This window comes from Wasmannia auropunctata, unplaced genomic scaffold (assembly GCF_000956235.1).
Source record: "Wasmannia auropunctata unplaced genomic scaffold, wasmannia.A_1.0 LD336060.1, whole genome shotgun sequence".
Lineage (NCBI taxonomy): Eukaryota > Metazoa > Arthropoda > Insecta > Hymenoptera > Formicidae > Wasmannia > Wasmannia auropunctata.
In genome coordinates this window covers 1,123,703-1,134,242 of record NW_012026830.1, presented here as the reverse complement: position 1 = coordinate 1,134,242, position 10,540 = coordinate 1,123,703, and the positions used below count along the sequence as shown (strand labels likewise).

The window sequence follows — 10,540 nt, the reverse complement described above, 5'->3', positions numbered from 1 at the left end:
GAATAAAATAAAGGGGTAGGAAAAAGCGCGGCACGCTCCCCCCGGGAGGCGATCCTCTTCATGGCGGCGTACGCGGGATGATGGTGTTAAGTCTGGTCTACAATTGCGTAAGCATAGTTGCAAGTAGTTGTAGTTGTAAGAATTTACCAATCACAATTGAATATACGAAGAATATTCGACTGTAATTGGTCAGTTCTTACAACTACATCACTTACAACTACGCTTACGTAATTGTAGACCGGGCTTTAGTGCTGCTGCTGCTAGTAGTAGTGGTGGTAGTGGTGGTGGGAAAGTCACAAGGTACAGGGCGACGTAGAGCGAGAGGGAGAAAAAGAGATAGACAGAGAAGGGGAGAGAGAGAGAGAGAGAGAGAGAGAGAGAGAATCAAAGGTTTTCCGACCGATAATGCAGGGTCACCCGATGCAGGGTCCGGCGAAGGGGGTTGGTCGCCCCCCCGGATTGCTCACCTGGGTGCCCCTCGCCGACCGATTCCGAGGTGAAGAGGAACGAGGTGTCCTGCTGCAGCTCGGGCGGCGCGTGGCCGTTCGCGTAGCCGTTCATATGGTGCGCGGTCTCCGGCATCTTCCTGCGTTTCGGGGTCGTCGCCGCCGTTGTCGCCGTGTCGCCTCTCGTAGCTGGTATTCGTCACTCAGAACTCCGTTCCGGGTGGTGGTGTCGTTGCACCGTTGAGCCTCGTACTCCGTAAATGGCCGTCTGCACCGCGAGCGAACTCCTCTCCCACGTGCCCTCTCACAACGTCGTCGTCGTCGTCGTTCACGCGCGCTCTCCTCCTCTTCCTCCGGGTTTATCGTCCGCGCGGTCGGTGTAGTGGCTGATCGGGCGAGGTCCCCGTGGTGCTCTCTTGTGCTTGTGGAATTTGTTACCTTGCAGTGTTTCGTCTCGAGGGTAGAGACGCGGGTGAGCGACGGCGTGCGCGAGAGGGAGAGCAAAACGGATCGTGAGAGAGCACCGAGCTCCACACAGGCACACGGCACACCGCGTAATGATCGGGACGAATGGGTGAGACGACGCGCCGCGGCGCGTAGCGGGAAGTGAAAGAGACACCCGTGCCGTGCCGTCCTCTATTTATAACCTCGGCCCGCCTGCCCGCGCGCTCGGCCGACACGCGGTCACGTGACGCGTCCGGACGCTCGGCGCGGAATTCGATTCGGAGTCACGGCGGCGCGTGTCTCGCCTCTCGCCGGTTGCCGTCCGCTTCGGTCGCTCTCGTTCAACTCCACGTGCTCCTGCGAAAGACAAAACGCGCGTTAAGAGGCAGAGTCTGAGAAACGCTTCGAACGCTCGGGGATTTATTCAATCGTAAAACTGGATAATCGTGTTGAAAACTGTTTCTCTCGGGAGAGAAACAATTTTTAAAAAAACGTTAAATGTTTATTTAAAGTTTATTTTTTAAAGAGATACAATTTTTTAATGAGTTTTAACTAGGAATGGATGTCTGATGCTGCGACTTCAGCACAATTTTATGTGCACATTTGTTATGTGTATAATTTGTTTTATATATATACCTATATATAATAATTTATATGTATATAATATGTGTGTATATATATATATATATATACATATTATCAAAATATGAACTAACAATTAGTATAAATATTCACTCATATTAATATTTGATACTTATACAAAGATATAAAATTATAATAAATGTATTTAAGTTTATTAATTTACAGTGAATTTATACATAATGTCATTCTAATGTTACAACAATGTCATTTTAAATCTTCTGTACATCAAATTTTTTGTTTATTGACAAGTATTTTTATAAGTTTGAATATTTAATTATATAATAAATGACATTATATAATATAATTTTACAAGTATGAATATTTCATCATATAAATCTGCTGGCAAGTACTTTAAATATTAATATTCGTATACGTGAAATAAATTTAATGAATACAATTATATTATATACATAAAAATATCTAATTTGTATTTTCTTGATTGAAATTTCGTGAAAAATGTATTATTATTATCTCGCAGTTGTTGCTAAATTCTCAAACATAAAGAGAATTAATGCATTGATAAATGCTTTTTTCTATACAAATATTATTAATCACTTCAGTTATTTGTACTGAAAAATCTACCCTAAGTATTCTAAGATAAGCATTTTTAAATAATTATTTGTTTTTATTAATCTCGCATGCATCGATTTCTCGAAGACATTATACGAGTATCAAATTTATTTCTAATTATAATATAATTAAATTAATTACTTTTTAATAATTGCTACATCGAAGAATTTTATTAGCATTATACATGTATAATGTAAAATATATATATATGTATATATATATCGCAACTCTTTTCAATTAAATAAAATCGATTTCACTTTTAAATAATCATCTCAACTCTCAAGTGTTAGAAGTTTGTAAAGAGAATATTAGATGTCTAATATAATAGCCCGAAGGTGATGACATTACGATAAGTTTAGGATTTATTTTGAATTAACGTTTCTGCTGGTTTATCAACATGACACTATGATCTCTACGATGAATATAATCACGTATATATATAGGATTTGCTCCATCATTCTTTACGCTCGGAGCTTTTAATGTTGCATCATGTGCGGGATGATCTGTGAGAATTACAGAAAAAGAAATCGTATCTCCAGCTCTCGCGCTTAATAATATATAGAATTTTTCGAATTCCGGAAATTTTATTTCCTTTATGGGCGCGCGATATTATCGCAGGAATATACAAATAGAAGCTAATGTGCTTGGAGGATAAATGCTTACCGATAACACCGGTCAAGTGCTTATCAACACGTGATTCTAAGTCGCGTTATCTCTGAGAATGAGAATCCCAGCTGAAAAAGCGCCAAATACCGTGTCCTCTGTCGGAGCGCCGCGCCGCGTCGCCGCGTTTTTTCTTCGACACACAGCCGGAAATCTAATTCGCGCACGGCACAAGACGGGACTGCCGCGGTTGCGAAACTCGAGCACAAGATTGAAGAAGAGACGTTATCGTCACTCGACGGAATTGCACTATGCGAGAGTGTGCAAACTGGCTAGACTTTTATATATCGCTCGGCGATCGGAGGAGGCTCTCTTGGGGCGGAGTGGGATCGGCGTACGCAGCTGTGTATTTAGGATTCTCGAATGACACGCCAATTTTACAACAAAATTGCACAAGTGTTTATAGTCTCATTCGTTTTCTCGAAGTGATGGAAATATGTAATTTGAAATCTGGGCTTGTCTAAATTGATCTGATCTTAACGGCAGTATCGATTGTTGTTACGCAAGTATTGTGTAATACTTATATATGGTAAAAAAGCTGCGCAAAACAATATAATACTGACATTATCGTTAAGAGTTAAGTACAGAGTTTAAATTTTCTTGTTGTTACGATATGTAGAGCTGGATATAGAAGTTGGTCGAAATAGAAGCGGAATTTATTATTGAATTTACTATTTGTTTATCTAAAATTATTCGTGATCATTCAAGGTATACTAGATCATTTTTGGTAAAGAATTTGTAGAATAAAGCAGTTTTCAATCAAGCGATCTTGAAAGACACCAAGAATTTGTGGAAAAAATTATATATAATAAAATTATATATAATAAAAATTCTGTACTTGCGGAAGAGCACAAATTTGCAAAAGTGAAAACTTCAAAAATGTGCGAACGAGTGAGATGTTCGAATTTGCAATTATTTCTTTATAATAAAATAATATATTTATATATTTTTTGTTGATAATTTTGCTTATTGTAAATCGTATGCATTTTTTACTCTCAACAGTTCGACTCGTGAAAAAAAATGTAATATGCAATACATGGATAAAATGTTGTAAGTTGTCTATCATTCCATACGCGAAGCGTTAATGACGTTAAAGTTGTCGATCATTTCATACGTCACAGATTACTCGAAAGTGACGAGTTGCGAATCATGTTAATGAACGTGAAACGATTGCGTGACTGACTGGCACTTAAGTTTAAGCGCGATAATGACTATCATCTAGTATCTCTGATACTCGATATAAATAGAAATGATCTCGTTAGTTTTATCATTTAATTTAAGCGGCATTCACTATTAACTATAAATACATCTAATTAGTATTCAATGTAAATTTATTTACAACCTTTTTTTAAAGAAATTTTAGAGATTGTCGCAATTTCTTCTCTATTGTGCCAATTACATAAGTATATTTTATACTCTTATGATATTTCTAAGTTATAATATTATTTTATATTATTATAAAAGTGCATCTACAAAATTCAGAAGTTAATAAATTAGCATAATAATTAATATATATATTGTAGTTAATTACTATCGCTAAAATTATCAAGCGAATTATCAAATTGTTTGATTTAGTTATACATATATTTATTTATTATTTATTTATTTAGATGCTTGAACAATTGCCATTTTTCCAAATTATTATATGAAATTAACATACGCACAGACAGAACGATAAACTTTAGAAATTCAAAGTCGACATCACAAGCTGTATGTAGCAAAATGATATATTTTTAGAAATATCAAGTTAATATATGTGTTTTAACAGAAATAAATTTTATAAATTCAAAGTCAACTATTTTAAATGACTCCATCGTAATATCACAATTCTTTTTAATCGTTTAAAGCAGCTGTGTATGAGTGAATTGATTTGAAAATACGTTTGATGACTTATTTAATAATTGCATAATGTAACTTACATACACTGCTTTGTGCTGAAAAAAGGCTTGGACGGCCGGTAAAAAGGAGACATTTATTTCATTTGCATCACACACACGAGCAGAAGTTATTGAGCCATACTGGCGATAAATTCGACACTCGCGATAATTTTTGAGTAGCAGCAGAGATTTAACGGAAAGCAAATGAGGGTCCTATGCACTATCTTTTGCCGATGGCGTCAAATATTGTGAAAAAATATATATATATGTTCCCTGTTTATCGACTCTGCTTTGCAAACAACTCGTCTTTGTCGTTAATCTCATAAAAATAATACCAAGGTTAATAATAAGCGAGTGATTTTGTAACAACATTGCACACACGGTGTTGTAATACTATTGCACTCGATACGCCTTTTTGTATTCGACGAAGATTATTTTAATGCAAAACAATCTCCGAAGGAGGTGGGGCGTAATATCAGTGTGACGACATCCGCGGTTTTTTTCTATCGCAATTAACGTAAGCTGACGACCAGAGCCTAATTCGTCAATAGCGATTTAGTTAGTTGGTATCATGGTGTCACATGAGGCTATTTTTGCACATTTTCGCTTTCAGATAACTTCTTTTTTTAATCTGAATGAAACATGTTATTCCTTGAAGTTGAAGAGCTAACGGCTACAGTGAAAGCAAGTCGGTGTACCAGTGATAATATTTTTCGTGAATACGCGTTAGTGCTAAAAAGTGTGTCTCCTGCATTTCGAGTTTAGCTTCCAACTTGAAAGGGAGCTATTTCGCGAAGAGGAAAGATACTTAATTAGATTCTGTCGTTCCCTACTATTTCGAAATAAGAAGCTTTCTTAAATCTTGAAGTATAAAATAAAAATATAAATATGAAAGAAAAATTCAGAGAAAAATTTCTCGGGCACAAAACATTAAAAAATATGTTAGAAATTCTCTTCGTAATATTTCTTTAGTATGTTTATATAGTCATTTGTAAAATCTTAAAAGATGATATCTCTATTAATATCATTATATATATTGTAGCAAGATACAAATTATAATTATACGAACGTGATATATTCTTGGTACGTTAAAAGAAGAACTTTTTCAGCAACCTTGGCATCAGCAGTTTAATATTTAAAACTAAGAAAACGATCTGCATCAGTAGCAACAGATAACTGAGTGACTACTAAGTGCTGACTAATTCGAAAGTTATCATATACAATTGTACACGTGCACTGGATGTCACAGACAAATCTTGAGTTCATTAATTCCTTAATTCAAAATTATGGACATTTGAAAGGCTCAAAATCTCTCAAAATAAAATTTTTTTTTTAATTTTCTGATAAATAAAAATAAATTTAAATAAATTTTTAGTGATATTTTTTGCAATAAATTTCTTCGCAGTGTTTTAAAATGCTTGTTTGCACTGAATTGTTAAACATTAAAGATCAATTTAATGAATTGTGATTTCATTATTCCAGTTTCAGCTTATGATTGCGTTCGTTATCAATTCGGCGCGTAATTTAAAACACTGAATAATGAATTTAGAATTCATATAGAAATAGTGTTAGGCATCAAGAATCAAGATTCAGTCTTGATCGTAGAAAGCGCTCTTAATACTTATTCGTGATATTCAGTTACGCGGTTTAAGTCATCTTACTACTATTTATATATCTTCTGATAATTGATGAAATTTTTCACGTGGGCAAAATTAAATACTTTTTCGTCGACAATAATTTCTAGCAGACGAGCACATTTGACATTAATTTTTTCACATTTTTGTAAAATTACGCTGATTCTGTAGATTTTACTGATAAGAAATTTGTTTGCAATTAAAATATAAACTGTTTTCAATGATCCGTGAATATTTCGATGAATTTAATAGCATCGACGATAATGCAGGCTTTGTTGCAATACATAATCCAAAGTTGTTTGTCCGGATTACTTTTCTAACAACATGCAAGATTAATGGTAAGTTTAATGAGCGAGCTTCCTGTTTCTCATCGAATATCGCACTTCACTGTGCAACTCGTGATCCATTAGAATAAGAACACGTAAATTCTATTGTAAGATACTTGACACATATACGTGTTTTGATGATTCCATTATCTATACTACTTTGCATTCGTTACTCTACACCATATAGCATACGTATCTGAAAGCCATCGGATGTTCCTTTCATGAAAGCATCAAAACAGTAATAATTTTCGAATTATGTGCGATTGAAAATTAAAGATTCTTTCGTGCATCAAACTTTATGGATCGAATTTTAAATGAAAAATAAAATTATTTTTTTCAATTAATTAAAAGATAAAATACACATTAAAAAACTTTAATTTGAAGAAAGAAATACATTTACTCCCGAAACCTGCCTCGATTCTTAATCATATGGCATAATCCAAACTTTTTATCTCACGCGATTTATTCACTATGTAAAACTCTATATGTGTGTGTGTGTCTTTTGTTTGACTATTGAATGCTATAAGCTATAAATTCTTGTAAAATAATAAATGTGCTTTTATTTTTTATGCTGAAATTACTGTCGCAGAAAGACATTTTTATTATACGTTCGATATATAATTGCTCAAAGAACCAAGTGAAAAATTTCATTGTCAAGAAATAAAAAGAATTTGATCTATTTATGTCAGTATAAATAATGAAAAGTCAATACAGATAATGGAATTAAATTTCTGCATTTATTACATAAACAGAATTATCCATTTATCTTATTTACTTCCGGATTCAAGTAGAATTCTTTCCATTTGCTTGTCGAAAGTAAATAGCTTTTTATTTGTTTGTAATTTTTAGTTGCTTAAGCGTCGCAGAGATTGCGTCTCTTGATCGCAAATTAGATCAATATCGCTCGCGGGTTCGTCGAACCGGCACGCGCAGCGTTTGTGAATGCCTAATTAACGTGATCTTTTTATCACGCTTATTACGCGTAGATACTTCAAAGTCGAACAACTGATAAAGCGATCCTTTGTGCTCGTATCGTTGTTACATGTGATCAATGTACACACACACATGTTTATATCCCGGAGGTTTCAGATGGCGTTTCTCTCTTACGGAAATAACAAACGGCGATTTGCCTTTAGATTGTTCACATTTATACATCACGATATAAAAATGAGCGTATCTCGTATTAAGATACAGCAACAGAGAAAGATGTTCAATCCGTGAAGTTTAAGATTCGACCGTTTCATACATTTCTCATATTATATTTATATAAATATATAAATATAATATTATATTTAAATAAATATATAAATATAATATGAGAAATATATGAAACGGTCGAATCTTAGACTTCACGGGAAATATATATATATATATATATATATTTCCGCCTTGCACGTCAGGAATTGATTGCTACAGTGAATTGCTAATACGCTTCGTGGCGCGAACCTGCGTACTTCCACCATCGCTGAGAGAAACGGGTAGAAAGTAAAGAACAAAATTAATTGTTCTGGTACTCGTGATATGTTAAGTTATTAGGTGTCTTTACCAAATTTTACTGAAAAAAAAAATCTTATTCCGCGCATCCCAATAGGGATGCTTGTCATAAAGAGATGATAATCCAGAAAACAAGTCTCTGAATAATCGTAGATCACGATTCGCGCGTATGACGTACGAAACCAAGCAACAAATAGCTGAGTTTGAGAATCTTCGCGAAACCTTAACTAACAGCCAAAACAAATGAAATTAATACAATATAATAAATCTAAATAATTATATATTTATGTTTATTATTATTATTTATATGCAGCTGCGAAAGATGAATTTTTAATTCAATTTTGACAAGAGTTGCTCGTACAGATCGATATGTCTTCTTTTAATGGCGTTTCATATATGACGTTTTATTTCCAGAAATAAATTACACTGACTACCACTGATGTTCATACTTATTAAATGATGTACGACTTTGGCCGTGAATGTGCATATATTTTATATCGATTCTCACAGTTGCCTGTGAATTCGAATGACGAATCGTTTTTGTAACTTAGGATTTCGCAAATCCTCACGATTTAAAACAGGAAAAGCGCACGGGAAAGGGAAACAAGAAAGGAATATATCGCGGAATAGATACGCACGCGACAGCTCGCATCTAATTTTATAAATTATTTGACAAGCTAAAGAAGGGTGATACGAGCTAAAAAAAAAGGGCACCTTGTCTTATCGTTATCCCGCGTTGACCGGTTTTAGAGATTTAATAATCACATGACCGATAGCGCGCGCGATTCCGCGAATCTAACGTTTTTGACGGAAGATTTCGTTGATCCCGAGTTGAACTCGATCCCAAGGCGGTCGGATTTCGTCGCCTCGATAACGAAAAATCATCGGGGATCATCACTTCCATGACTTATTACGATATTGGTCACAATATCGATATCTGCTTTGGTCACGCGTGTGGTTCTATACTGTCGTAAATGTAGTAAATAATCGATATAGCCTTGCAACAATTGCATTATATCTGCAGCAAATCTTACAACGTTATAAACCAAGTTACATTATCATTATCTGTCATATGAGCGTAACGCGATACGCGATGATGCATGTTCTCTCGTATAATGTCTATGTGGTACGTGTGCAATGAGTCACATTTCGTTTGACTGCATAATTCGACCGAAGGCGAGTATAGGCATTATATAACAATTGACACGTGGCTTTTATATAATTTTCATTCATATATTTCATATATTTCTGCATAATTCATAATTTTTTTTCTTTTACATCTGAATAGAATGGAACGATATGAGGATAATGTATAGGATTGCAACGCGTGAAGAATGGATCTTATTATACACCTCCTATTTTCGTTCAAACCACAGAACATCGGACAATATACGCTTTTGTCATTGTGATTAACTTCTTTAGAGAGATTTTGAAAGTATAAAGAGAATTGTAAATTTGTTACCTCAATGCTCCGATACATCATCTGCTTTCATTATATTTAAGCGTAGATTACTGCTTTTAGAATAAAACTGCGTAGTTCACGAGAAATCTATTCAAATTTATCCTACTAATATTTTAACGAGAACTAGAGTATTATAAAATATTATTAAAATTACGAAGAGTTATGAAATTTATTTTACAAAATTTAATTCCCGCGATCGAGAATATTTTCACAAAATTAAATTTAAATTTCAGAGGAAATTCTCTGTTTATAATAAAAATATTTCAATATTGTTACGATTTTTAGCCGAAATCAATACGAAGTTCTTTACGATAAATTTTTCACCAAGGACGCAATGTTTAATTTGATACGAAGTTTAGTCTAATGATCTGAGGCGACTGTTAATTTTAAAACCATAAGAGAGTTCGGCCTAACCATTACATTAGGTATACTAACGCATGCTGATAGCGCGTTGATTCGTTATCTTCGGAATAGAATTTCAAAGATATAACATGAAGAGGCTCGGCGTATCCGGTAGTTATTGATTACGATCGTTCCTTTGTAAAGTGAGTAAAGTCACGATCGCGATTCGATGTATATAACTGAGATAAAGGCGACCCCGACAAAGATAAACGTCAAAAGAAGTTTTCTAAGAAAAAATCGCTAACAAAATTGCACCTGCAATCGTTTGATCTCCGCGACTCTACACTGCTAAAATCAGGTCAGTTCGGATATTCGCGTCCATGATTTGCTCCCCTATATATATATATATATATACTAGAAACGCGGAATAATACGCGGTTCACTTTCGACGCGACTTCATATTTAAAGCGGACCCTATTATACGAATTATGAATTCGATATCGAGGCTCCGAATAACACGGAGACGCTACGCCGTATATGTATTATAAATACAAAATTACCTTTTTAAAAAAAGAGGTAAAAAAAACGCCAAGTATACGCGTCTTCCGTACAAATGTTTCGCTATCAAAAATTAGCGCCA

At 34.7% G+C, this 10,540-nt stretch overlaps 3 protein-coding genes across 4 annotated transcripts in view; 2 read left to right on the top strand and 1 right to left on the bottom strand.

The window, feature by feature from the left end:
• Positions 1 to 426, top strand: part of LOC105450532 (zinc finger and SCAN domain-containing protein 12-like) — a 14,950-nt gene extending 14,524 nt beyond the window's left edge. Inside the window, exon 6 of the transcript XR_974467.1 lies at positions 355 to 426. The gene's annotated coding sequence lies outside the window, so the exon portion shown is untranslated. The remainder of the gene's footprint in view (positions 1 to 354) is intronic.
• LOC105450533 (S-adenosylmethionine synthase) overlaps positions 1 to 3,014 on the bottom strand; it is a 12,698-nt gene extending 9,684 nt beyond the window's left edge. For both annotated transcript variants that reach the window (XM_011690432.1, XM_011690431.1), the window contains exons 1-2: positions 2,766 to 3,014; positions 468 to 1,247 (exon numbers count right to left, since the gene is read on the bottom strand). In XM_011690432.1, coding sequence (XP_011688734.1) covers positions 468 to 582 — 115 coding nt within the window. In that variant the 5' untranslated portion in view covers positions 583 to 1,247; positions 2,766 to 3,014. The remainder of the gene's footprint in view (positions 1 to 467; positions 1,248 to 2,765) is intronic.
• Positions 3,015 to 5,785: 2,771 nt separating this feature from the next.
• Positions 5,786 to 10,540, top strand: part of LOC105450530 (phospholipase B1, membrane-associated) — a 30,079-nt gene continuing 25,324 nt past the window's right edge. The window contains exons 1-2 of the mRNA XM_011690425.1: positions 5,786 to 5,822; positions 6,529 to 6,614. The gene's annotated coding sequence lies outside the window, so the exon portion shown is untranslated. The remainder of the gene's footprint in view (positions 5,823 to 6,528; positions 6,615 to 10,540) is intronic.